Genomic DNA, 26,272 nt, shown 5'->3' on the forward strand with positions numbered 1-26,272 from the left:
ATTCACTAGTACACTGCGCGCTACAACTAGCAGCCCCTTGTATAGGTTGGGAAAAGGCTAGCGCGCTAGCGCGCAACGGCTGATGAAAAGCCAGCAACTTCTTAGGAGTCAGTTCCGCCCAAGGGCCCCTCTCCTTACAGTGGCTGAACGCCCCTTTCTTCTTATTAGTCAGATAGGTTTGGAACCCTATACAAGGGGCTGCTTGCTGCTCGCCCCTATTTCTAAAGTGGCTTATGCACTCCACTTGTTACCACTAAACGACGAAGCCAGGAGCGGAAGGAGGGACTTGAACCCTCAACCTCAGCCTTGGCAAGGCTATGCTCTACCATTAAGCTATTTCCGCCAGCTAGGGTAGTGGCGAAGCACTACTGAGCAATTCACGTATCACTTGATACGGACGACTTCTGTTTTTCCGCCGGACCACAGTCTTGACCTCCGATCGAGCTACGAACACGAGTAGATAGGCGGTTAGGGGGGGAGAGGGTCGGCTGGGCCTGCCTTTTCAATCAATCTCCGGCCGCTCAGTGCCGCTATTGGTGCGAGTTGTAAGGAGTCTTGGTCTCGAGTCAAGCTGGGGCGTCATTTCATTCTCGTAACGGGAATGAGTGCACCGCAAGACCAGACAAGTTGCTCCCTCGCCTCGCAGCGGCGGCATCTGTCTTTTAAGTTAAGTCATTTCCTAAGACGGCTCCTCTTATTCTACGATAATCCAAGCTGCAGCGGCACCTCACGAACTTCTTACTGGGGCAGTACTATAATAGGCATTTGCGAGTGTTTGGATGCACGTGTTTTGTTCATATTCCTGCGCAGTTAAGAGCAAAATTGTCCCCAAGGCAACCACTTGTGTCTTTCTTGGATATGCTCGGTCCGGGTATATATATGCTATGACGTGAAATCCAAGAGAGTCGATGTATCCTTAATGCTCTCTTTAATAGGGTCGCCTCATATTTTCCTTAACCTAATTAATCAGCCCCGGGGGAGAATGATGATGGAGATGTATTGCGGCCTTCTCCTGTTCATCAACTCGAACCTCATTCTTCTGCAGTTGATGTTACGGATTAGCCTCACTCTTCAGGCCAGCAGCTTTGCTCAGCATTTTCTGCCGACTGTCAGCCTGTTCAGCTGACCTCAGAGGATTCCTGTCACCCGGCACAGCATGTTTATTCTCGGCGGCGATTACAGTCTCTTTCCCAGGGTCAGGCTACTCCAGAAGATCAGCAGTCTAGCCCAGTTGCTTCCCTTCCAGTCGCTTCCTAAAATTATGGATCCCGCTCTCAGCTTCGTCGATCCTCTCAAGTTTCTTATCCTGTTGAAGGCTTATGAATCGTTTTCCCCAAAAGATCGAGCTTACCTCATCTCAGTTCAATCTTCTCATGAACCTGAATCATTTGCTGAAGCCTCCAATCATTCTTGCTGGAGAGATGCTATACAGGAAGAAATCAATGCCCAGGAAAAAAATAATAAGACTTAGTCTCATTGCCTGCAGGGAAAGAAGCCATTGGCTGCAAGTGGATTTACAAGATCAAGCATAAAGCAGATGGCTCGGTAGATAGATACAAGGCTAGATTAGTAGCTAAAGGATTCCTTCAAGAATATTGAGTCGAACCCCTTTCCAACCAGTCAAGTGGCCCAAGGGCCCCCTTTAGAGATAGGGAAAACATTTGCTTCAGGTTGCTAAACACCATTCGTGGCATTCTTGCCTTGGCTGCAATCAAAAGGTGGCCTTATTTCAATTTGACGTGCAGAATAGAATGCCTTTCAACAACATAAGGGAAGGGGGCAAGAATAAGTTTCTATTCAGCCTCCTCCAACTCCAGGCTTCTCTTCTCCTAGGAATCCTAACTTGGTATGCAAGCTCAAGAAAGCGATTTATGTTACGGCCTCCGGCAAGCTAAAGCAGGCACAAGAGCTTGGTTTGAAAGGTGACAGCAGCATGTATAAGAGCCGAAATAGGAGTAGAGGAAGGAGCCGGTTTTCAAATAAGTAAATCGGATCATTCAATGTTTATAAGGAGGTCGACATCAGGTATTGTCCTTCTTCTGCGTGGATGACATTGCTTTCTCTAGTAATGACTTAGCTTCGATAAATGAGCTTAAGAGAAGATTAAGAACCCAGTTTGATATGAAGGTATGGGGGAGATCAAAAGGGAGTATGTTAGTCAAATAGAGGGCTCTCACGGGGGTGTAGTCGTCTTGTTGCTGGTAGGTGCGACTATGTGAGTTGACAACAATACACCGCGGTATGTGTGAGTCAAGATTTTACTTAGTGATCCGAAGGAGCAATTTGAATTACTGCAGACTGGTTTCCTCCCATATACCCCCGCTGATGCCTATTTCCTACCATTGAAGAAAATAGAGAAAACTGCTAATCCCACCCACGTCGTAAACGGATGCCCTACCTGATCCATTTCAAATCCAGCCGGAGGTCTTCGAGCCTTGTTACGGACTAAAGTCCTAAAGAAAAGCGACCCCAATCCCTCCCCAGCCCAGGTCAAAGGTCTTCCCGCCCTTTTTGGGGCAGAGTCAAGTTCGTTACGGTCAGCAAATCAGCCCCGCATCGTATCGATAGCGATTCAGATCACCTCCCCAAGCCTGCCTAACCTAATTGTGTGTGAGCAATCAATCGTGACAAGTCGACCGATCCATAATGAAAGCACCTGTAGATAGAAGCCGTTTGTCGACCGGTGGACTCATCCTCAATGCCGTTTAGGCTCTCCAGTTAAGTCGGTTGTCCGCCGCCTTTCTTTCCCATGCCCGAGATGGCCTTATGGGTAGCAGCCTCCCACAGAGATGGCCTTGTGGTCAACTTCTATTCTGCTTGTTGGAAGGTTCGTCCGGATCTCTTCCCGGGTCAACCCACTCAATATCCGAGAGAGGGTAGGCTTTTGGCGGCCGCAGAGACGGCGGATAACGCAGCGGATGATACGTACTTGGAAATAAGCAGATCATAGATAAGTTTTTTCATGCCTCGACTCTCCCTCGGTTCGTTCGGAAATCATGGTAGTCTTTTCATGGAGATTATTGGGAACGGAAATGTGCCTGGGGTTAAGAACAACGAGAAAACTGCCTTCTGTCTGTTGCCATGGAATGTATAGGTAGGGATTGTTTTATGCTTGGAAAGCCCGTTCCGCGCTCTCTATCCCCTTTTTTTGGGGTCCCCATGAACCGCTTTTTCGTATTCGCTCCGCACCTTCCCTTCCACACGGAAGGATCATGGGGTTCTCCCAACATACATATCCGGGGGTGCAACTGTTTAGTAGGCAAGGATCGGAACGGGCGGATCCCAGGTCGAATTCCTGATCTATTCGTTTCAGCCTTAGAGGATTGAGCTTTTTGAGAGCACCGCACTGCGATTGAATGGCGGATTTCAATGATGAAGAGAAAAGTCTAGTTCTCTTTTCATTTGAAAGGGGAATGGATGTCTTATTGAGAGTGATTACAGAAGAACCTTTTCATAGAGGAGAGCGATAGGCCGGTTTGAAGAGCAAGCTTGAAAATAAATGGAGAGGTCATTCATAGCAGAAAAAGCGCTCACTCACTCGTATCTGAAAAGGCAGGCGGGGGGCTCTCTATCCTGAAGATAATATTTTTTTCATTCAACAAAGCCTTCTTTCATAGATAATCAGTAGTATTCCTCTCGCTAGCTATTCTGAGTAAGAGGGGGAGGACTTGATGTGACTACTATTAGACCTCCAACCCCGAGAGACTCTACAATCATTATGAGCGGATAACCCTTTCCCTTCCCTTCTATAGAGAGGTTGCCCCTTTCTCCCCGGGTAGTTCACTCACTCCCAGTGCCTACCATTTCTATATACTTTTGAAAAAAGAGAGGTAGAGCTAGGAGCTCAATATTGGAAGAGCGCCCTCTCTTTTCTTCGGGAAATCGAGTTAGCTGGGCTGGTTCCCTGTCCCCGATATGTAACGAAAAGATTGATTGGTTTACCGCATTCATTCATGAAAGCACTTGCCTCTCTCTGGTGGGCCTTTACCTTTCAAATAGAAGAGAGGTAGTCGCAGCAGGAGAAGCACCCCTAAACCCCTGAGATCACTCGACCCCGACCGGCCAATCTCCTGTCATTGCTATCTCGTGCGCGAAGGGTTGCTCATGCTTCCCAAACGTCACGCATTTTTTAGGTCATTAGTCAACAGCTCCCTGGACAGCGAAATAGGGGTGACTTCACATTGTTTCCTGACACGCCTATCTTTGTTTTAGGGAAATCCTCTCCCCGTTCAGGCGGATGCCGCACCTTGCGCTTGTGAATGAGTGTGATATATACCTCTTTGCTCAGCACGTGACTGTGTACCCCGAAAATGGAAGCTGCATGTCTTCGCCCGCTCCCGGTTCATGGTGGAATCCATTGAATGCGTTGGTAAAGCACGGGATTACGGCCGAAAAGCGGAGGTTTCCGCTAGGCGAAGGAGCTCACAAAATATCCTAACTCTCTATGGGCAAGAAGCAAGGGCGCAGCTGCTGCGCGAAAGCCGGTCTTACCTTCTATTATATTAGTAAAGGGCCTTTAGGCTTGACTAATGACGATATATAGGGCTTTTCCCTTTACTAGTAAGAGGCAAAGATCATCAGCCTTTAGTCATCTATCTCGCTACCTACTCCTTTTGCAAAAAGGCTTTGGGGATAAGATCAGACTCGAGAAATAGTCTACTTCAAGGCTGCAGGGAGGACTACGCTCTGCAGGTGGGCATCACTATTTATCATGTCAAGACGGAATTCCGGTTTGTTTTTGAAGGTGATCAAAAAGATTCGACGAAAACCGGGCATACATTCGAGAGAGAGAAGGATTAGTTCGTGTCTGGGTCAAGGGGACGGGTGACCTGAACCCTCTTCCTCCGGTAAGAGCTATCTAACCTCTGTTGTCTTGCTATAACCTAGTCTTACTCGCTCTTACCTCCCTGCCTGTTTTCCTTTCTTTCTTTTTTGAGAATACCTGCCCTGCTGCCTCTGCTCTCGTTCGGGCCCCGGGAATCCCTTGCTTTGGCTAAGGTCTTTATTTACCTTTTTTCATTCCCCCCCTCAAAACAAAAATTCACAAACACTACTGGAACGGCACGACAGCAATACCATAACAGATATACTTACCGACAAGAGAGAGCGAGACTGACCTACCCAAGAGAGAGAACGCAAGAGTGACTCCCCCCTATCACAACAAGGCCGGAAGAAAAGAATTTACCACGGCCTTATTTACCAAGCTCGGGACTAGAGGAGCATTTTAGGAATTTGAGGTATCGCTTGTAATAAGGATGAAGTCTCATTCATATAGTAATGTCCCTAGCTTGCGCCCTATTTGAGACTAAGGCAGGTTTGGAACCCTGTCCTATCACCTTTATCAAATCCCTAGCTCTCTTCCTTAGTGCAACTGCCCTATTCCTACCATGGGAATATCTATCTTTCTTTTTTCTTTCATATCTATAGTTTAGGATATAAAAGCAGACGGTCTCGTATATGAAGAAAGAGATTGTTGACGTTAGTAGACTAATCTATTCATTGGTAGGGCATTTCTTCCTGTGACCGCCTTTCCTACCAAAAAGCTAACCCAACAAAATCCGGGTTTTTTCTAGACTAGACCTTCGGGATTTTTTTAGGGTTCATACATGCATTGATCCAGTCGAAGAACCTGCTCCAGAGCGACTACTCCGCCTAGCCTATCTTCCTGCCCGCCCCCGGTTCTCTATGCTCGGTTCCACAATCAATCCCAGATCCATCTATTTGAGGGAGGTCCAATTCCGCGCTCTTCTAATTGCTTAGAAGTAGAAGTGCTTACGCCCCTTTACATCTAGGGCTCATCGAAGCCCTATTCTGTGTATATTCAGGAACAGGGCTATCAAATGGTCGACTGCGAAACCCATCAGGGTTCCACAATTTGTGACTATTACGATGCCCTCGATCGGCGATCGTTCAACGGACTACTTTTGCGATGTCTGTCACATGAAGAAGCTCAGCAAGCCTTGCAAGAAGTACATGCTTTACTAATTAGGGGCATAGTAATAGTTGTTTGCTGGGTTGGTTTTGCTCTCTACCTTCTCACGGTGGGATGGAAACAAGAGAGGTCAACTGGAGTGGAAGCCAAAAGACGGGGCCGAGAATCTGTGATCGATCCGAAGAACCACTCCCAGATACGATTCTACTCCCCCTTCGTACTACCATGAGATTCTTGCCCGGCTTTCTTTCGGCTTAAGAAGGCTGCGGTGAGAATGAGAATCACTTCGGAACTCTAGGGGAATGGGCGTTTTAGGGTAGGGCGGGATCTAAAAGCTCTCCAACGTGTTGCGGAGCCTTCGGCCGTGAGAGGGTGGATGTAATAGGAGCCCCGTTGGGCTTTTACGGAGCTTGGCCTGCTTTCGCATTAACTCACCATTTGGTGATTTGGTTCGTAGCAGCCCAAGTATATCCAGGAGTTCCTTTTACACGCTACGCTATCCTCGGCGACGATATCGTCATCGGAGATGAGCGGGTGGCTGAGCGTTATCGCGAGCTAATTCCGCCACTGAATGTTCCATTTTCGTTAGAGAAATCGTTAGTATCGTCAGTTGGTGCTTTGGAGTTTGCTAAGCGGTTCTTCGTACGCGGAGTGACTAAGGACTTTTTTCCTGTCTCCTGTCACATGTTAAGATCCTTAGTTAGTTCCATATCCCTTGTTCCTGTAATGAGGGCTATTATGTCTAAGAATCTTCCATTGTCGTATCGTTTACGGGAAGCTGGGTACCGGGTGTATACTCGATCTACGGCCCCCCCTATATGATGGCGGTCAAAAAGGGGTCCAGAAAAGTGTGGCTGATTTGTTCTTTTACCATGTCAGCCACACTCTCATTTAGTCGATCTTGATAGTCCGAATACGAGAAGTGTCTTAATCTAGACACTCTCCAAGTTGATAGGATCCAAATGAAAAAAGGAAATACAATGGTAGGATTTGCCATCTTTCTTATTAAATAATTCAAAACCAATTGATCGGGAAAGGTCTTGTTCATGGTGGTAAGCGAGGGAGGATTTAGTAAAGGGATAATGCCGCTTTATACTAATATAGTCCCGAGTTGGTAATTAGAGTTAGAAGCTTCACAGCTTTCTCCACTCACCTCCACGGGCGAATATAGTCTACGTCACTCTTTCTTGGCTAGTCTAGTAGACTATATTCTAGGTCATTCGGAAGGGCTCCGTATAGTTTTGGGGTGTAACGTTGTGGTTGTTCCCTCTCCTTTCAGTCGAGTGACTTCGTACCTATCCTTACCGAGAAAAAGGAGTTCCAGAGGCATCTTCCATTCATATCGATTTTGGTTTTTCCGCACCATATTTTGATCTGCCTCTTCTTCGATCCGGAATTCCCAGCAAATCCTTGACTCCTCGAATACAATGGAATTTCACACCTGGCGAATCTTTCACTCTACCTCCTCTTATTAAGACCATAGAATGTTCCTGCAAATTATGACCTTCGCCTGGAATGTGAGCAAATATATCATGTCGATTGCTCAACCGTACTTTGGCTATCTTACGTGGAGCTGAATTAGGTTTTTTCGGTGTTCTCGTTGAAACACGCGGGCATACTCCTTGCTTCTGGGGACATTGATCCAAAGCTCGAGTACGGTCCGTGCGCCGTTTTTCTTCTCTACCATGACGAATCAATTGATTTAATGTAGGCATCGCTCTTTCCTTTGTCCTTCCCCCCTATTTTTGCCCTATCACTAGTGGTTACTCCCGATCCGAAGCACCCCTTTTCCATTCATAGAGAGATCCAATCGTCAAAATCAATAAAAAGGCCATCATGGACCAAGATCCAAATGGATCAATCTTGTTGGGAGGTACTGCCCAAGGAAAGGAAAAGGTTACTTCCGGATCAGGAATAATAAATAAAATGGAAACAAGATAAAATCTTATATCAAAACGACTTCTGGCATCACCGGAAGGATCGAAACCACATTCGTAGGCCGACAATTTTTCTGGATAGGTCGAACTATTGGAAGAAAATAGAAAAGGAAGACCGAGTGGGATCAAAGAAACTAGCGGGCTGATCACTAAATAGATACAAATAGGTGCAAATTCTGACATCACCACAGAAAACTTGGTTCTTTCGCTCCTTGCTGGCGGAGCGGCATACCGGAAAAAAAGCAAATTCTCGCAAGAAAACCAACGTTCGACTTGCATGTGTTAAGCATATAGCTAGCGTTCCTTCTGAGCCAGGATCAAACTCTTCTTTTGACTATGATTGGGCCCTAAAAGACATAATGTATTAGATCTAGCAAATTAAGCAGTTCCTCGCATCCCCAACTACGAATGCCACATAACATCACATCATAGTAGGCATCCGTCAGAAAGCCGAGCTGAATAGCCTCATCCCCAAACATTGTCCGAACAAGCTCAGGCATGGTCCATTCGGGGGGCAAGACCCTCCCGGCTTCATGCACACAGCTGCTGTATTCACGACAAAGATTGTTAAATAATTGATCAAGATGGGGGGAAGCACTTTCTGCGTCGGAGGCAGTTGAAGAACTCGTGGAAGTAGTCGAAGATGGAAAATCTGTATCAATCAAAAAACGCAAATCACTGGGTGTAGGATCCCCATATAACTGAATCGAAAAATCCACGATTTCTTTTTTTTTTGACTGCTCTGCTCCCAAAAAGAGAGACTGAATTTCTTCCACCTTCCCTGTACGAGTAGTGAAGAAGTATAGAGCACTTTAGTTGGTTGTTGACCAACGGAAAGCATGGGATCAAAAAAGGCAGAATTGAGAATCTCAAAAAAATCTCTTTCTTTCTTTTTTAGAATAGCGAACACAACTCTGGGGATCATCTTAAAGCGTCTTCTTCTTTGGCTATGTGTTCCTGTATAAGGGAGGCATTTTGATGACGTCAGAGATCTTTCAGTCACTCCGCCTCGACCAACTCATTTCTTGGTTGATCGACTGGCAAACGCCCGAGGCGCAAAAGATCAATGAAAGGTCGATGATGTTTATAGCCATTCTTTCTTTGCTTTTTCACAACTTGTAAAGGTAGCCATAGGGGAACCTGTGGCTGGATTGAATCCTTATTTTATTTCGGCATCCCCCTCCTTGCGGTTAAGGTAAGGACTTCGGGCATGGCCAGCTAAGGCTAAAGTTCCATTAAAGAGCGTTTCCACGTGCGTCACCCATCTTATCTATCTGATGTCTACTCTAACCTTTTAGAGTGTGGATTTCATAGTTTCTATTGGGAGCAGGCTTTCGAATATATAAAACTCATTTATGGTTTTCAATAATTAGTTCCAAGTCAGCCATGTACTACTATCGGTCATACAATTGTTTTTTAATTGTCTTTCTTTTTTTCTATGCCCGCGGGCCACCTAATATTTTGGATCGTCCTGCTGATCCGGCTCCGCAGATGTAGGTGGGATTTGCCGAACTGCGTCACCAAAGCGACTCCTCATGACAGGAGAGAAAGAAATTAGGGGAATTTAGAACGGATTCCACTTTTCTATATGCTAATTCGAATCTGGCGGGTCGCTCCTTTCTTCGTATGGGGAGTCTCGTGAGCTCTTTATGGAAAACTTATTCTTATTATTCTCCTCCCTTTTTTCCTATCCTATGGATCAAAAGCTATGATTAACTCAGCTCTGACCTAGACTATAGTTCCCCTAGGGAATGCACATTCTCTATCCTATCCAAAAAATAGGGACGCTTATTAATAGAAAATTCAACAATGAAATCTCGAACTTTTTTACCGCGCACCAATGTCCGCCTTCTCGTACTGATGTGGCAAAGTGAAAGTGTAATTAAGCAAGATTGACCGCCCTTTCAGTAGTAGTAGTGTCTACTGCCTGTCAGAATGGCTACTGACACATTGCACGAGGTGGCTAACCCGCGGAATAGCTTTTGGGTCGGCAGAATCTAAATAACCCCAATGGTGATTCCGAGACTTATCCTACCTACTCAAGCGGCAATCAATACACATTCAGTGATTTCGAATATCACTTACGACATTTCGAAATCAGGGTTTGGGGGTTCAAGCTATATATTCATTGATATTGAGGAAGTAGAGGCAGATTAAATCTGTGCCATCAACTTGACTACATGGAACTATCAATGACGCGTTCAAAGGAATCCTTTCTATCCTGTGAGCTCGAACCGGAAGTTCAAGCCCTGCTCTTTCCCAGTCTCCCTTTATACACTGCCTGCTTTCTTCTCCTGATCCTCCTTCCGATGCGGATCCAACTCTCTGTTTTTATGAACCAGTTAAACTCTCCATCTATGTCTGCATCCGAGCGAGAAGAGAAGTCGAGTCCATCTTTGTCTCCACTCAACCCTAGCTCGCTAAGCCGTTGATTTCCATGGATCCTTAGAAACTTTGAGTCGTGATGGAAAACGTACCCTCGCGAGAGATTGAGATAAAAGAAAGGATGGTTTAGATGCGGGGAAGAGGGGAACGAGATGGCTGGCTAAGCTGCTCCACCAGGTCTCATTTCCGGCCGGGAGATGGTTTGTATGGATGGTTCGGGCAGCCGGTTCCGGAACCACGAGCTTCCTGAGAGAGTTTGAATTAGATTCATTGTTTGAAAACGCGGATTTGGTTCACTGTCGGTCGATTGACCGGTGGTTTGGTTGTTCTTAAGGCTAAGGGATGGTGGATGGGGGCAAAGAGAAGAAGGGCTAAGGCCTAAAAATTCCACTGATTGATTCTTTGATCCCGTCCACAGGTTCAGTGGTAGGTGGTTCCCCTTGACCTAGCTTTTTCTCCGCAGAGAAAGAAAGGGATCAAAAGCAATAAAACCTACGATGTATCCTCAATCTTCCGAGGGGTACGGAGCGGCATCGGAGCAGCCAATAAGCTAATCCGTTCCCAGTGACCCATCTAATTGATTCGATCCAGTGCAGAAAGAAGCGAGTGAGCGGCAAATGATCAAATATCGGACCTGGCGAATATCTGTCTCTCAATCCCGGGATTCCAATCCAAATTATGCATTTCCTGACCGCACTAGATTTCTTGATTCGCTGGGAGAGAGTAGAGAGTCAAGGTTCGTTGGCAAGTACTTCCTTTCTATTAGTGCCACCGGAAAGGATGAAAAGAGATAAGATGCTGGTGGTTAGCCTGCCCCGGACTCGTAATTGATAGTTTCTGATGAATGGAGATGGCTTCGAGCCTTCACTGAACGATGGGAATACCAATTGAGACTAGGAGAGGTGGCCTCATATCCCGTCCCTGGTTCCGGCTCTCCGAAAGCAGAGTATACGGGGGCGGCAGATGGATTTGAAGTTGAGGGAAACCTAAAGGACAAAAGAAAGAGATTCATTTTGAGATGCGGATTACCGCTTCTGAGCTTCGATGACCGGGAGGGCTTGATAGCTTCTATCCAGCGAAGGGCAGGAGAGGAAGAAATAAATGGAGAACTGGTGCCCCTTCGGATGGGAGTTGATGGCGGCCTTCAATGGTTCCCAAAATGGGCAGTTCCCTTCTCTTGGCAGCCGCAGATGGGCTTTCACACTCCTTCTCTATATAAGATCCATAGCTTGAACAAGACAGCTGCACTGGGATACTCAGAAAGAAGTAAAGCGCATCCACAACTGCCGAAGAAAGAACAGGAGAATCTATACTATCTTCCGCAACTTCCGAAAGAGCCACATCAAGAACAAGAGCTGGTACCGCATGTGCCGCAGGACAGGCAGGAATGGGATATATATTTGAAACAACAATAGCAAGGAGATTCGCCAACAGGAGAGGGCGGGCCCCCCGCGCTATTAGTGTCTTCTATATAAGAAGAGAGTCGAGTTTGATGAGTGTCGACTGAGGTTGCGCAGAGCAAGCAAGGCGAGTTGCTTGCAATGGTTGCTTGCGTGCGAGGCAAGGTAGCGCAAGCAAGGCAACGGTATAAGCAAGGTAGCTTGCAAGTCCCACCTCGAGCAACAGGTTACCTAAAAACAAATCAAATCAGAGTCCTTGGTTCATTGTTCAATTGTTGAGATCGAATCCGACGGTAGCCGAAGGCTACTACAATGTTTTGTAAGCTCAGGTTATCGGCAGAAAATGTAGTGCAAGCGGAATTCTCGCCAGACGATGTCATGCAGCCCAGATGAGTAGAGACAAGCGTCTAGCAAATCCGAGTGAGCGACAGGCGAGCAAGCGCAAGGCCAACCGAAGGAAGAAGACCAGCTGAATGCGAGTTCAATCACGAGGAGATGGGCAAGTCAAGCCTGCTGGTAGCCAGTATTCAAACTAGGGGCAGAAGTCATCAAGTTGCTTTCAGTCGTCCTTCTCCTTATGTACAAGGCACTAAACTAGTGATGTTAAGCATTTGCCCTCGAGTGAAGTTCAACTCAGTTGATTCTCAGATAAATCCCACATGAAGCGAAAGTCTACGCACCACTACATGAAAGATCTGACTGTCTAGTCAGAAAGAGTCTTTCTAGAAGCTTTAATTTAGGAGCGTTTCATCAAACTAGAAAGATATGAATCTCAGACAGATGGTCACGTAAGTAGTGGATCTCACGTCCTATCCTCAAGTCTTCTTAGTGATCGTCTGCTCTCAATGAATCAATGCCCGGTGGCTCTGAATTCAATAGAAATCCCGTGAGTGAAACTCTGAGTTGAAAACGACTAAGCTTTTTGCCTTGACCTTGACACTAGTCTGAGCCTTTCCCAGGGCACCTTGCCTTCTTTCCTTGGCTTGGCGGGACACAGAAATGATTCTTTGCTATCTAAAGGGAGTTTCGATTCCGCAGAACCTATAGGAGCAATAGACGGAGTGGAGTGTGGCTGTGAGTCAGGCGCAGTATCCTCACTGTTCTTGTTACAGAATCGACTCTGAACGCTGTTCATGGTTAGCTGTAAGAAAGAATAGCGATTGTTGAAGAAGTTTGCTCTTTCGACGACTCTTATTGCTCTAAATAAGCTCTCAGCCTTTAGGAGTGCAGGCACGACTAGCTTACTCCAACCTTCTTGTGTGACCGCATGTTGGAGAAAAGAGTTCCACATCTTACTCTAACGGCAATGTCAGGATCTCAGTCTATCTCTTTCTCACATCTGACACTCTCTTCTATAGACCGCTAAGTCGCATCCAACTACCTGTACTCTAAGAATGAAGGTTGCAAACTACCTTAACAAGCGACCACTGGACTTGTGAAAGAGAGCTCTTCTTCGCATCGAGAATCGACTGTTTACCCTCTCTTCTTGCATCTGTGCATTTCGGGCCTTGGGCAAGCTCCCGACATTCCTGGATCAGGCCCCTCTTTGCCGCTGTCCAATCCAATGTCTACTTCATCAAATTCCCTGTCTACCGAAAATGGATGAACCGGATTTTGAGCATCACTTCTTTTTTTTCCCCAACGACAAAGGAACTTACGGGCGGGGCATTTTCGGGGACTAGCCCGCTTCCCATTACTAAATAGGGCAATTCCTCGCACATAATTAAGGGAGCCATTGAAAGGTGACTAAAACACCAGAAACGGGGACTACCCGAGCTAATGATAGAGGCAAGAACACTTTCCGGCCAAGTCCCATTAATTGATCATAACGATATCGTGGAAATGCTGCACGGACCCATATATATAGGAACAGAAAAAGAATCACCTTGATACTAAACCAGATCGAGCCCGGGATCTTCTTGGAAATGGGAAGATCTAGGATAGGCGGCCAACCTCCTGGAGAGAGCGATGTGCATAGACCAGGTGAGTAGGGATGCAGCTCCGTGGACCGCTCGTCGGGCCTGATAGGTGGTGGTATCACACCCTTCTCAAAGGAACCGTACGTGACACTCTCGCGTCATACGGCTCCGTCCCGGAAGCAGGACCTTCCCTTTCCTTTGACCAACGGGCCCTCAAACCTTTATGATTTCGTGCCGAACCTGGTCTCCATCTTCGAACTTCTCGTTCGATGAGACCCCAGGTCTCGCTGTTTCCGTTTTCTAGGTCACGCCTTAACCTCGTTAGAAAGCGGAGTTGGCTAGCTGCCGGCATATCTTTTACGTCACCGGCCACATAGTCCGCAGCGTCTTTCACTGCATCGCATTTGCCGGGGCTGAATCCCCTTTCTTGAGCGATCGCCTTCGCTCGTTGGCAGAACGCCTTGATGCGTGCGTCTAGTTTGTTGGGGTGACACTCCGCTTCTTTATACTCTTAGGAGGCGAGAAACTCCCGTTCCCTTCTCCTTCCTTACTCTTCCGAGGATGGTTCAGGGGGAGCCGGTTCCGCCTCCGGCTGAGGAGGGAAATTTCCATCGATAGGCGGTAGCTTCGACGAGCTGGGACGTGGAAGTGAAAACCCTAAACTTGAAACCCTACCCTTCTTTGCTACTCACTATCTAAGGAGCAAATCCGAAGTCGGTTCTCAAGGCCCAGAAGCTCGGGGATTGAATACCCCTATGTTCCAAGTGACTGGCTTGGCTGGTGATGCGTTCACCCACTTGCACGCTTCCTTGCAAGCACGAAATCCTTAGTTCGCCCGCTACCACACGGGCCGGTGTACTCTTATCGCTAACCCCGAGAGAGGCTATACTCTAAGAGCCAACCGACTCATTATCCCTGGACGCAAGGATTAAGAAATAGCAATGTATCAGGGGCTGAGCGTACCTTCCGCTCAGGAACAAGAAATGGAGCTATTAAGTGTTGGTGCCGCTTTCCTTTTTCTAGCTCTTCTTTGGGTTCCCTATCGATGCGTGTATGCCTTCGTCGAAGAAAGAAGGGGAATCACAAGAAATTTTCATACACCTAGGCCTAATTCCATCGATGAATCATTCGAGAACGAATTTAGCGAGACTAATCTAATCTTATTCAACCAACGATGGGAATTAGGGCGAAGCCTGGGGCGGTCTCTGCCTTCTTAACACGCGGCACACCAACTTTCAGTCTGATTTGAAAATCTCTCTCTACCTTCACTTCTCGCGCCCTTCTCGTAGTTTTGACTTGCTCTTAGGCTACCGTATCCACATCAAGGTGACAGGATTCGAACCTATGGCCCTCTGTACCCAAAACAGATGCGCTGACCAGACTGCGCTACACCTCGTCTCACCACCCCGAAGCATATAGATCCACCCGATCGATGAACACTCAAACCGAACTCGCCCATCCTTTTGGGCACAGGGATGCGAGAACCAATCCGAGTAATCAACCGCTTTTTTTTGAATCTGCCTCAAGCCCCAACCCTACCGCCAAAAAGCCGTCCGTATAGTGCAGGAGCGCTCACATTTTTTTGCTTACTCTTTCACTTTCATTTCGAAATCCGGCTCGCTCCCGGCTACGGTTTGGACCTTTCGCCTGCTTAGAAGTGGATTCGAACCACTGACACAAGGATTTTCAGTCCTTTGCTCTAACCAGCTGAGCTACCTGAACCACTTTCCTAAAGTCTGTTTTCTTCATCGAATAGCGCCCTACCTTACCACTTGACTAGTAAGGGAAAAGCCCTTTACTAAACAAAATAGAATAGATAGGCTTTTTTCGCTTCTTCGTCAAGCTTTCGAGCAGCTCTTTCAACTGCCGCCTAATCCCCCAACATGCTCGACGAACCGAGAGCCGTCCAGGGACTGCCGGAGGGAGCTTGCTTATAGAAAGAAGATAGGCCAGAAAAACAAGGTGCAACGGGCTCTCCGCTCCGTCTCACTAAGAAGTGCTATTCTGTCCTCCGGGGGACTGGACTCCACCAAGAGGTTCTTTCTCTCACGTAATTTCGCCCGCCCCTTTCATTTCCGTACCGGAGGAAATGGGATTCGAACCCATGATACAATCTTCTTGTATGTCGATTTAGCAAACCAATGCCTTAAGCCACTCAGCCATACCTCCAAGTTGTTGATCGGAATGGAATTGGATGTGCCGGGTTTGGTTGCTTGCCCGAAGGAAGGGCTATCTGATCCGATCAACTACGTAAGCCGTAGCGCGCTAGCGCGCGTACTCTTCCTCTATGAGCGAGACTCCATCCAAATCTGCCACTCCTTGGGCGAGGCCTTCTGTTCTATGAACACCCCACCACTGAATGATTCACTTTCAAGTTCTCGCCTCCGACCCGGGAGAACACAGGGTCAAGCCAAGCCCTGACCCGCCTAAATGGAATTCATATCTCCTTCGTCTGGTCGAGAAGGGAGGGGAACTGGACTCTGCCTCTTCTATTACATTTACATTACATTACGGAGAAGTCCATTCTCGTCATGATCGATCCACGTCCTAGCGTAGTGCCCGGCTTGCTTAGCAACCAAAGCTAGCTTACTAAGGTAGTTTACTTTTTCATTTTGAAAAAGAAGGCGAAGGCATTTTTCCTTGATTGCACGAGCTAGCCAGCAAGCCAGCAAACCCCCCTTACTCACCTCAACATCTATAAAAAAAGCTCTTTCTCCTTTTCATTTCATAATAATAAGGTAAGCATCCAGCTCTCGATCCAGAGCTACTGCTTCAAGAATCAACTGAGCTCAGGAAGTCAGGTTAAGACGTCGACTTTGACAGGGGAGATGAAAAAGAATTCCTGTCTTTAGAAGTAAATCCCACTAAACGTCACTTGTACGCTTGACATGAAAAGTAGAGGCAAGCGGAGTCAAAGGCCGAGCCTCAACCAGCAAAGGGGGACAGCCATGCCAATCCAAGCACAGTCAAAGCGTGCCCACTCTACCTTTCTTTCTTTACCCTAGACTCCGTTCTTCAAGGAGACCCATGTGCATTTCCTCTGTTCTGTGCTCGCTACGCCCTTGTGCCTTTAGTTGAAGTATAGGTCGTCGATTCAATCTATCTTGATGGGATTTTTCTAGTAGGTAGCGAGAAGACTAGTAGTATCGACAAGAGGCTACATCAATAGCTGCAAATTTCGGGTAGGGTAGGCTTGGAGTCAGAAGTCCTATTCTTCCCAACCAAATAAGCACTTTTGCAAAGTTCACCTTCCCGCGGTCAAAACAAGACTTACGGATAACAATCAGACCTTACCAGGGACAGGGACCAGACTATAGAGCCTAATTAAAAAGAATTCGGGCTTGCTTTTTCAATTCACATCCATGAGCGAGGATTCCTCTATCTCTTGCTCGCTTCGATCGGACTCTGACAGCTTAGGGAAGAATGATGGGTCGCTAACAAGGCCCCTAAATGACCGCTCAGAAGGCCTACCTGTTTTTTTTTCCCAATCTGTCACTTGCTCGTCCCTCTCTCATGAAAATGGTCTCTCCTCTCCAACCAGTCAAGTGGCCCTTGGGCCACCTTTCTTTCTACTAGTTCTTACATAAGCAATTTTCAGGAAGTAAACGAAGTCTTTCCTTCCGAAATCCACTCCTGAAGTCACGTCTTTCAGTACTGGGACTGAAGTAAAGTACTTTCGAGTTGCTCTTTGCCCAAAGCCCTCCTTCCGACTTAGTTAGAAAGACCAACTCTAAATAGCTTTAGCATTTCTTGAGTTGAAAAGGTATTTATAGATTCTAGAACTCAGGGGAAGGTTTGGAACCCTAGTAGCAGAATGGAATCAGTTTACCGGGCTGACTTCCATGCCAACACGAGTAGTTTAACTCATCACTACCTCGTAAGGGCGTTGAAAATAGTTTTTGCTTTTTTTGCTAAAAACTTTGGAAAAAGTATTCAAAGAGCCTTTGCATAGTTTACGAATTCTGCTTAGCTTAGTAGGGACCTAAACACAGGAATTTCTTTTCTCAGAGTCAGACCACGCCTTATGACGAAAGGGGGAGAAAGGACGGATCACCTGTCGATCTGTGATCAAAGAAAACTATACCTGAAGAATGGGATACAGATTGACAAGCACAAAAGGGTAGGCTTGGCTATTAATCTACGCTCATTGATGAGACGGCGACATAGAGAAGAAAGTATACCCTTTGTCACCCCCCTTGTCACAACAAAGTAAAGAAGAGATACACACTTTGGAATTGGTGGGATTTAGGATGGAATCGAATAGCGAATGCACTTGCGGTTAAGACAGGTCCTGCATCTCCTACCTAATGCAATTGACCGACCCGCCATTTCTTTCCTTCAATAATGCCTTCGCTTCACTTCGACGACGCTATTTACCAAGGAAAGACTACCTTTTTTTTGAATGGAAGAAGCCGAAGGGGTGAACGAGCGCTGCGGTAACGAGCCGTAAGAAAGATGAGCAGAGCATTCCTTCCGCCGGCCTTTATAGGAGTAGGGGAGCGTGGTGAGATAGATAGACGTCCAATCCTGCAGCAGCTAGTTGCTCGGCCTTAGTCTTGGGCTGATCTCAGACTTCAATCAACCCCTTCGTACTTCGATCCAATCAATCGATCGATCAAGAGGCTAATCTCTTTTGTTTGGGCCGGTAGCTAAAAGAAAGTCCTCGCTTTCTCGGAAGGGCGTAGCGTTAAATCTGCCTCGCCTTTCAGAGGTTTGGAACCCTTCTGTTGAGCACCAATTGGAAATCCAATCTGACTTCTAAAACGGAAGTGAGCACAGGTGAGAGGACCCCACTTTCCCGCATCCCTCTCCCCACGAGCAGAACACCAGAGATGCACAGCACGTGGGCCTTGTCTAACGAACGACGACTTTCGATTCTTCACTTCAAGGAGTAGAGTCGCTGCCCAACCCTACCTATATAAAAGAAAAAGAATCGATCACTAGGTCCCGAGCAATTCTACCTTCTTTCCATTATCCAACGCTCATGCGTCCCCTTTCTCCCACTCTTTTAAAGCTTTCAATAAAGCCTTCAACGCTGTGGAAGCAGCAACCGGTCTGTTGGAAAGTTCCTGCATAAGTTGTCGGATCCTCAAAAAAAAGCTTTTCTGGGGACGCGCTGTTCAAGTCGAGTTTCCTTATTGTCCCTTCCAAGACATCCCTTCTAACTTCCCTATTTCCAAAGGAAGAAAGAAAGGTCGAAAGCTCTCTTTCGAGAGCCTCTTTTGTTGGGCTCGGCGGCCCCAATCGCAAGGCTAGATCCAGATCCCCCATAGCCTGTTCAGCATGAGGAATGGCTGGCGGAGCATCAGGATTTCCTTGATCCATTCTCAAGATCTCAGCCCCCCTACCAACTCGCTCCCGGTGACATTAGGCACTACCTCATTTGGGCTGGAAATAATATAACTGTCCATAAAACAAATCATTGCTGTGTTTTCGGTCTCGTTGAATAAAATGCAAACGAAATGACTTACTAGCCACAGTATATCCCCGACACAACCTACATTCACAAACGATAGTTGTTTAGAAATTTCTCCAAAATTGAGACTATCATTACATGATACGTATTATGTGAGGTTTTGGGATTCTTATAGTTTCTATTATATAATAATTGGAATCATAGAGAAAAGAAAATGATAAAACAAAAAGGACAAAGGAAAAAGAATCGAATCTCACTCATTTTCAGGTAAGATTTACTTAGCTCGCTCCTTGCTCGCGGAGCGGCATACCAATAAAAAGAAAAGCCTTATCGGATTGGAATCGATGACTTAAGCCTCTTTCTTAAGGGCCTTTAAAGACCGGCCATTATCGGACTCTTCTTATTTATGCTTTTTTTTTCACCGGGCTTGGATCGAGGAAAGCAGGCTTGACAGGCCCGAGTCTTCATTTGTAGGACTTTGTGGGATGGGCCCGTGCATGTAGGCTTGGGTCTTCTTAACGTGCGTCATTTGACGACTCAGTGCATGGATGTCACGAGTCCATTGGCATAGGCTTAGGCCTATTTTGTAAGTGGGCAGTCTTTGGCAGGCCTGGAGATTCAATTAAGGGGAGCAGTCTAATAAATCGACTGTTGGTGGCATCACGCTATCTTAGATTAGGGATGATAATTCAATATATCGGAAAGACGCTAGGCAAAAAGGTTAGTAAGAATAGGAATTGTTAGATTTCCTGTATCGGAGAGAGAAGCTGAGTCGGGATGAGGGAATTGTTTCTATGCTTTTCTCAGATAATGCGGGTGCGAGAGTGAAGCTATCGCCCGGTTCAACCAACCGTCCGTCCTGGTGCCTTTGCTACTGATTTGACCGCTTCTCATCGTTAATCCGGGTTCACCTTGGCCCTCGCCCCAGAGTTCTTATGAAGACTCTGGTGGTGCATGTGTATGATAGGGCCCCCCATAAGCGCCAAAGATCGGTGATGTTGTCATGATAAGTGTGGGAAGTCGATAGTGTACTCGATGATTGAAGGACCTATCGACTTGCATTAACTTCCCGTGGCTAGTAGGGGGAACTTTAATGTAATTGCGGATCCATTAGAAAAAACTTGGGGGTCGGCCTCCTGACTTCAATGCCTTTATTGAAGTGATGAGCTTTGAAGATATGATTTTCTCGTTTGGATTATTTGATTGGGCTTTCAATGACAGCAAATTGACTTGGAGCAATAATCAAACCGGTCAACATTGTATCTGGGCCAGACTAGATAGAATCCTTTTGAATGGGGACTGCCCGCTTCTATATAAAAGCCGTTTTGCTTCCACCAGAGTCGACCATTTGCCGTCAGTATCCTCTGATCACTCTCCTCTAGTAATCTCCTTATAAGATTATAATACTCGCAGGCCTGGGGTCTTTCGTTTCCAAAGAATGTGGATTCGGCATTCTTATTTTCACATTGATCTCAACCATGCTCGGGAAATCCTTTTCAAGTCTTCTCCAGGAAGATTGACTCGACAAATAAAGCACTGAATTGGCGAACTATTTCAGAATATAGAAATGCCGAAAACGAAGAAGGAAAATTTGCTCTTGAACAGAGTTGGTCTGCTGATAAGAAAATGGAGTTAGATTCGGCCCTTGAAAAACTTCTGCTTTACGAAGAAAGATAGAGAATAAGCACCTTGAACCAAATTCAGAACTTGTCTCTGTATGGCAGGAAGCTCTCAATTTATTTCATACATTACTTTCTTCTCAAGGTTCGGTGCTTGAAGATGAGATCCTTGAGACCATCCCCTCTCTAGTCACAGAGGAAGATAATAAGATGCTTACGAGCCCTCCTAATATGGAAGAAGTTCAAAAGGCAATTTTTAGCATGTCGGCGCGCACTAACCCAAAAAAAGGTCTCCCTATCCTTTAAAGCCATCAGGCTTTCCGGATTCTTTTTATATAGAAAATATTGTTGGGATTTCAAAAGGCATCATTTGGAGTTGCAAAACTCCAAAGGGATAGAGGTTTTCCCCTCTCTCCCGTAGGATATTCTGAGCACAAAATAATGTTAAAACGACAATCGTTATTGAGTGGTTAAAGTATTCTATTGGTGTCAAATAGAGCATTAATGGGGGTGAAAAGGGTAAAACCTTTAATATCCCATTACTATCTCTGATTGAGCTGTGGCAGCCCCTGATGGGGTCATAAGTCACGTCTCAATTCCTGGTTGGAACCCAGGCGCCCCCCTCCGGACTGACTCGTGATGTCCGATAAGGTGAGTGGAATGAGCCTCGGAGGTTCGGTCTGATTGTTAAATCAGTCAGATATCCATCCGGTGCCATTCCTGGCGGGATCTGTTAGAACAGATCAACGACAAGTCCGTTAACCATATTTCCTTTTGATGGTCTGGACTGTCCTTTGTTCCAACCATGAGATCCTCTTAAAGGATTCTACTGTGTGAATTCTTCCTAATTATTCAGACGGTACCAGTTTCGTGTAGTATAAAATGGAATATGGTGCTTTGATAATGAAATGTTATCAAGGGGACGTCTCGTGGAGAGCCCCGACTGAATGTTAACAAGAATGAGTGTTGCTATGATACAGTTAGAATAATGTATTCTCCTAATAATTCAAACGGTACCAGTTTCGTTTAGTATAACACGGAATATGGTGCTCTGATAGTAAGTGATCAGGAGGGTATTTCGAAAGAAAGCCTCGATTGAATGTTAACAGATATGTTGTTCTCTCAGTTCTATGCGACAGCGCAATTAGAGTCTAAGTTGAAACTTCGATTTTAATCTACGCATCATAAGGGTAACCTTGTGTGAGGGCATAATGGAAAAGGAAACTTTCTTTGTGTCCAATGGCTGGAGGGTCTATCTTTGTCATAATAAAAGTCAATTTTCGGACAAAAGGATAGATGGATCCTTGAAGAAAGACTAGAGAAATCTGTTGAGTATTACAGTTGTGCGGTATCTATGTTTCGCGGAGGCCTATCAGGGAAAATTTAGGGGAAATAACCTTCTTCTAAATATGGAATAAAGAAATAAGAATATTGTTGGGATTTCAAAAACTTCCAGCTGGTCACCTTATTTCTTCGCTGAAGGTGCGATCCCCCGTTCCATCAATGCTACTTTCCTTGCTTTGATTCCTAATATTTTGATCTAGGACTACCTCTATTTAAATCTGAAAAAGCAAATTTCTCATCTTCTGGATAGAGTATAAAATAAAGTGGTAGGAGATGAAAGCATTGTTATCCAGTGGATTTTGCAAACATGTTCTTTTCTCGATGCCTATACACCTTCTTGCAGGGATTCCAGTTTCAAAGGGAGTTCTTGACCAGTTGGAAAAAATGTTAGCTAACTTTTGGTGAGGCGGTGATGAAGACAAAAGAAAGCTTCACTGGATATTTTTTGATACTATGTGCCTACCTATTCAGGAAGGGGCTTTGGGTCCTCCTACTACAAGACATTTTCAAGAGCTTTCAAAAGCTTTTCGTATGAAGTTTACCTGGTCAATAAGAGGGGGGTAGAATATCAGAGAGCCAGGGGTGGAACCAGAAATCAGTGCTAGCTCCATTTCCAATCCACCATTTTGAGCCCTTAAGTATTGGTGGGGTTGCCTGAAAATAGAACTGATTTCACTCCAAGTCCTGACAACCAGGTTTGGAAGCAGCAAACCATAGGGGCTTTCAGATAGTTTCTTTTGAAAAAAGCAGTCCAAAGTATGACTCCCTCTTATTGACCAGGCCAACTCCTTTACTAGTTATTTCTTCAAAATCATAGATGTGCTTGACGCACATGGAAACTGCTTTTTCAATGATATCGAAGCATTTTTGCCTCACAGAGTGGTTTATGATATCAGGAATAGTGGTATATTCACATCTCATCAGGAGGACAGGGGGATATGGAAAAAGAATCGTAGTGAGTCATTTATTCTCAAAGCTGGTTGGGAATCGATAAGAAATCGAACGGGCATTCAAGCTTGGACTCAATTTGTCTGGGATAAAGCCATTCCTACAATAATTAGCATTTTTGCGTGGAAGCTCTTATTTTACTTTGTATGCGGGGATTTCAGAATCAGTTAAGGGAATAAATTCAGACGAAAGGTATAAGATTAGCAAGCAAATGCTTGTGCTGTTCGGAGCATGATAAATAAAGTATTGATCGCCTCTTCATCAAGAGTGAGCTTGCTATGGAGGTTTGGAACCATTTTGATCGCCTTTTCAATATAAGATCCTTCCAAACGGATTCCATTCAGTCCCGGCGGTTTAACGGATCTCGCAGGAAATCCCAAGTAGGCTACGTCACGTCTATGCTTACTATTTTTTCAGTTTGGGAACTCTGGAAGGAAGGCAATAGCAGTAAATTAGAAAACCCAATATCTCAACCGGCTGCTATTATTCCAAAAATTACGGACTGGCTGAAAGACTGTTCTCAGCTTCTTGACATCAGATCATCTTGGACGTTTACTGATTCTATTCTTCTGGATGCGCTCTACATTCATCAAGCTCGTAAACTCGCAATTGACTCCAAAATCATTGTTGATTGCTTCAATGAAAATAAAGAAGCCCCTAAAATTACCCATACCGTCACTCATGGTGGAGCTTCATTTCATCCAAATTATCGGCTGGCCCTTTCAAAATCGTCTATACATTTAGAGAAAACAACAAAGTGGCAGACTCTTTAGCAAACTTCGGCTGCGATTCTCAGTTTGACTATAGGTTTTCCTCTACAGCTGATCTTCCTCAACAAATTCAGGTTTTTTCTCTCAAAAAAGTGGGCTTATTGAATATCATATTGGTTTGGCTTTGTTCACATTCAGTAGCAGCTTGCTGGTGTCCTTTCAGGTCAGGAACTCCTGCAATAGGCAGCTAGCCTATTGGAAAAAGACTACTCTCATCCCTCTCCTTTCAGTCGAGTGAGCTAATTTTTTTCGTGCTTCTTAAGTCGACGTTGACCTGTATATAAGTCAGATGTTGGAAAGGGAAGCCCCCATAATATAAGCACTCTTTCAGTCAAGTAATGCCTTTAGAGCCTATAGTATAGCTGAGTAGCTAAGAGCTTCTGGGAATTGAAAAACGTAGGAATCGACTTGTTTTGCGTTAATGGGGCTTTGAGGGACGTCTTCTCTTTCCCTTATCAAGCAAGTCACACCTCTAATCGCCCTTGATGCCATCTTGATAACTGGACTGAATGTCTCACCATAGTCTATACCCTATTGCTGGTTGTAGCCTTTGGCTACCACGCGAGCCTTGTAGCGATCAATAGTCCCATCAGACTTTGACTTTCTCTTGTATAACCACTTGCGAGCCGATACACAAATTTCGAAATCCGGAGAAAGCTTTTGACAAAATAAAGGAATACCTCCATTCTAGTGCCTACAACGCCAGGAAGCCTTTATTACTATACCTATCAGTCACTGAAACCACTATGGGGTCTATGTTGGCTTAATACGATGAAGACAGACGGAAGTAAAGGGCCATCTACTACCAACGTAAGAAAATGACTGACTACAAGACCAGGTATACCAATTTGGAGAAAACCTGCTTGGCGGGTAAGGCGGAAATTGAGGCATTACATGCTGTCTTACCCAGTACATTTAATAGCTTCCATGGACCTAAAAAAAAAGTATTTGTTCGAGAAACCCGCCTTAACGTAACGGGAAGGACCGCAAGATGGTTACTGCTTCTGTCTGAATTCGACATCACGTATGTAACCAAAAAGGAAGGGCGATAGCAGAACACCTTGCACCCTATCAAATCAAGGAGGAACATGAGTTTAAGGATTGCTTCCCAGACGAGGAAATAGCTGTCACAGAAGAGGTGGCCCTTGGGCCACTTGACTGGTTGGAAAGGGGTTCGACTCAATATTCTTGTGTGTATCCTTTGGCCACCAATCTAGCCTTCAACCCCTCAACTGCTCCATCAGCTTTTTGTTGACTTTATAGACCCACTTGTAGCCAATGGCTTCTTTCCCTAGAGGAAGAGAGACTCAATCCCAAGTAGCAAACCATTCTAGTGCTACGATCTCTTTCTGCATAGAGCTGCCAGCAGGGTTGAGATATGGCCTCTGCAAAGGTATCAGGTTAAAAAAGATGGATGAAATTGCAAAAAATACTCGTGGGAAGTAGACAGAGACTTAGTTGATACAAACCTATGAATAGGAAAACGAAGACGGGTGGATCTACGTACCCCGAGAATAGAAGCTAGAGAACCTAAGTCTAAAGAAGAGTCTTGGTTCGAAGTATAGGGAGAGAGGGAGACCACTGAATCAGTTGGCTCAGCTCTGAAAACTGAGTGACGAGAATCTGTCTTCACAAACCTGCGAAACTTCCCCTTAAGCTGATCACTCTGGTCACCCGGATCTTGCTGACTCTATTAAATCGGAGAATTCTGATGCTGTCTCACATAAACTCCTCAATAGTTCCACCCCTCCCCTCTAAGGGGAGACAAGGGAACATAATGGCCCACCATCACAGGGAATCTCAAAGCCCCGAGCTCCGTAGTAAGTTCGAAAAAAGTGACATGTTGAGAAAGGTGGAATCGTCGTGTAGAAGGATCATTAACACTTGTACCCCTTTTGAGAGAGGGGTACCCCAACCTCACTCAAGAAAACACATAGAGTGAGATGTAGGGCTCAGTTTGTCTTGTGCAGGAGATGGAATTTTCACAAAGCACGTGCATCCGAATAGTCATCGGTTTGAAAGAGAGTAAAACGCCCAAAGATAACGTGTAGAGGAGATCGCTCACCAATAATAGGAGCCATCGTCTTCTTACTCAGATAAGCGGCCATCATTAAATTGGCTTTACTAGGGATCCTATAATAGGGAACTTTCATTCCCAGTAGAAATCCTCGAGCAACTTTACTAATACTAATAAATAAGGGGAAGGCCCAACATTTTCTATTAGTATAAGGAAGGCGCTAGCTAGCGCCCAACCTATACAAGGGCTTTCCACCTCCATTTGGTCGTGCTGCTATGATGTAACGTGCAGTCGTCCCAAGGCAGCAGGATGTATGGTATAGGGCCCCCTATTTTATCTCCCTTAAAGTCCTTTATGGATTTCGAGTCGGGAATAGAGCTGTGGCTTATTCGGCGCTATATCACAATTCATTCTCGGGCATAGCTGTTCACGAAAGGTGGCATGGGACATCTGTCAGCGGCGGGAGTCTTACATCCGAGCGAGAGGTCAGACCAATCCCATTCATCCTGGTCTGATCCGAACAGATCTTGTTGAATGAATTGATCCATTGTTGTATGCCCTACTTCTTAGTCAATTTATTCCTAC

At 45.6% G+C, this 26,272-nt stretch overlaps 8 protein-coding genes and 4 non-coding genes across 12 annotated transcripts.

The window, feature by feature from the left end:
• Positions 1 to 271: 271 nt before the first annotated feature.
• On the reverse strand, positions 272 to 343 carry trnG(GCC). Its single transcript has one exon. It is a non-coding gene; the product is annotated as a tRNA-Gly (tRNA).
• Positions 344 to 1,156: 813 nt separating this feature from the next.
• On the forward strand, positions 1,157 to 1,471 carry orf104c (hypothetical protein). The gene has a single exon. The coding sequence runs from the start codon at positions 1,157 to 1,159 to the stop codon at positions 1,469 to 1,471; it is 315 nt and encodes a 104-aa protein (YP_009049744.1).
• Positions 1,472 to 5,840: 4,369 nt separating this feature from the next.
• Positions 5,841 to 6,161, forward strand: orf106c (hypothetical protein). The gene has a single exon. It carries the CDS (start codon positions 5,841 to 5,843, stop codon positions 6,159 to 6,161), a length of 321 nt encoding a protein of 106 aa, YP_009049745.1.
• Positions 6,162 to 7,269: 1,108 nt separating this feature from the next.
• On the reverse strand, positions 7,270 to 7,647 carry rps12 (ribosomal protein S12). The gene has a single exon. The coding sequence runs from the start codon at positions 7,645 to 7,647 to the stop codon at positions 7,270 to 7,272; it is 378 nt and encodes a 125-aa protein (YP_009049746.1).
• Positions 7,648 to 7,695: 48 nt separating this feature from the next.
• Positions 7,696 to 8,052, reverse strand: nad3 (NADH dehydrogenase subunit 3). Its single transcript has one exon. The coding sequence runs from the start codon at positions 8,050 to 8,052 to the stop codon at positions 7,696 to 7,698; it is 357 nt and encodes a 118-aa protein (YP_009049747.1).
• A 4,515-nt stretch (positions 8,053 to 12,567) lies between these two features.
• Positions 12,568 to 12,945, reverse strand: orf125e (hypothetical protein). The gene has a single exon. It carries the CDS (start codon positions 12,943 to 12,945, stop codon positions 12,568 to 12,570), a length of 378 nt encoding a protein of 125 aa, YP_009049748.1.
• A 432-nt stretch (positions 12,946 to 13,377) lies between these two features.
• Positions 13,378 to 13,636, reverse strand: nad1 (NADH dehydrogenase subunit 1; one part of a trans-spliced gene, as the record gives it). Coding sequence (YP_009049642.1) covers positions 13,378 to 13,636 — 259 coding nt within the window.
• A 1,258-nt stretch (positions 13,637 to 14,894) lies between these two features.
• On the reverse strand, positions 14,895 to 14,969 carry trnP(TGG). Its single transcript has one exon. It is a non-coding gene; the product is annotated as a tRNA-Pro (tRNA).
• Positions 14,970 to 15,221: 252 nt separating this feature from the next.
• On the reverse strand, positions 15,222 to 15,295 carry trnF(GAA). The gene has a single exon. It is a non-coding gene; the product is annotated as a tRNA-Phe (tRNA).
• A 359-nt stretch (positions 15,296 to 15,654) lies between these two features.
• Positions 15,655 to 15,742, reverse strand: trnS(GCT). The gene has a single exon. It is a non-coding gene; the product is annotated as a tRNA-Ser (tRNA).
• A 2,802-nt stretch (positions 15,743 to 18,544) lies between these two features.
• orf117b (hypothetical protein) lies at positions 18,545 to 18,898 on the reverse strand. Its single transcript has one exon. It carries the CDS (start codon positions 18,896 to 18,898, stop codon positions 18,545 to 18,547), a length of 354 nt encoding a protein of 117 aa, YP_009049749.1.
• A 4,280-nt stretch (positions 18,899 to 23,178) lies between these two features.
• orf164 (hypothetical protein) lies at positions 23,179 to 23,673 on the forward strand. Its single transcript has one exon. The coding sequence runs from the start codon at positions 23,179 to 23,181 to the stop codon at positions 23,671 to 23,673; it is 495 nt and encodes a 164-aa protein (YP_009049750.1).
• The last annotated feature ends 2,599 nt before the right edge of the window (positions 23,674 to 26,272 follow it).

This window comes from Capsicum annuum, mitochondrion (genome assembly GCF_002878395.1).
Source record: "Capsicum annuum cultivar Jeju mitochondrion, complete genome".
In the NCBI taxonomy this organism is placed as follows: Eukaryota; Viridiplantae; Streptophyta; class Magnoliopsida; order Solanales; family Solanaceae; genus Capsicum; species Capsicum annuum.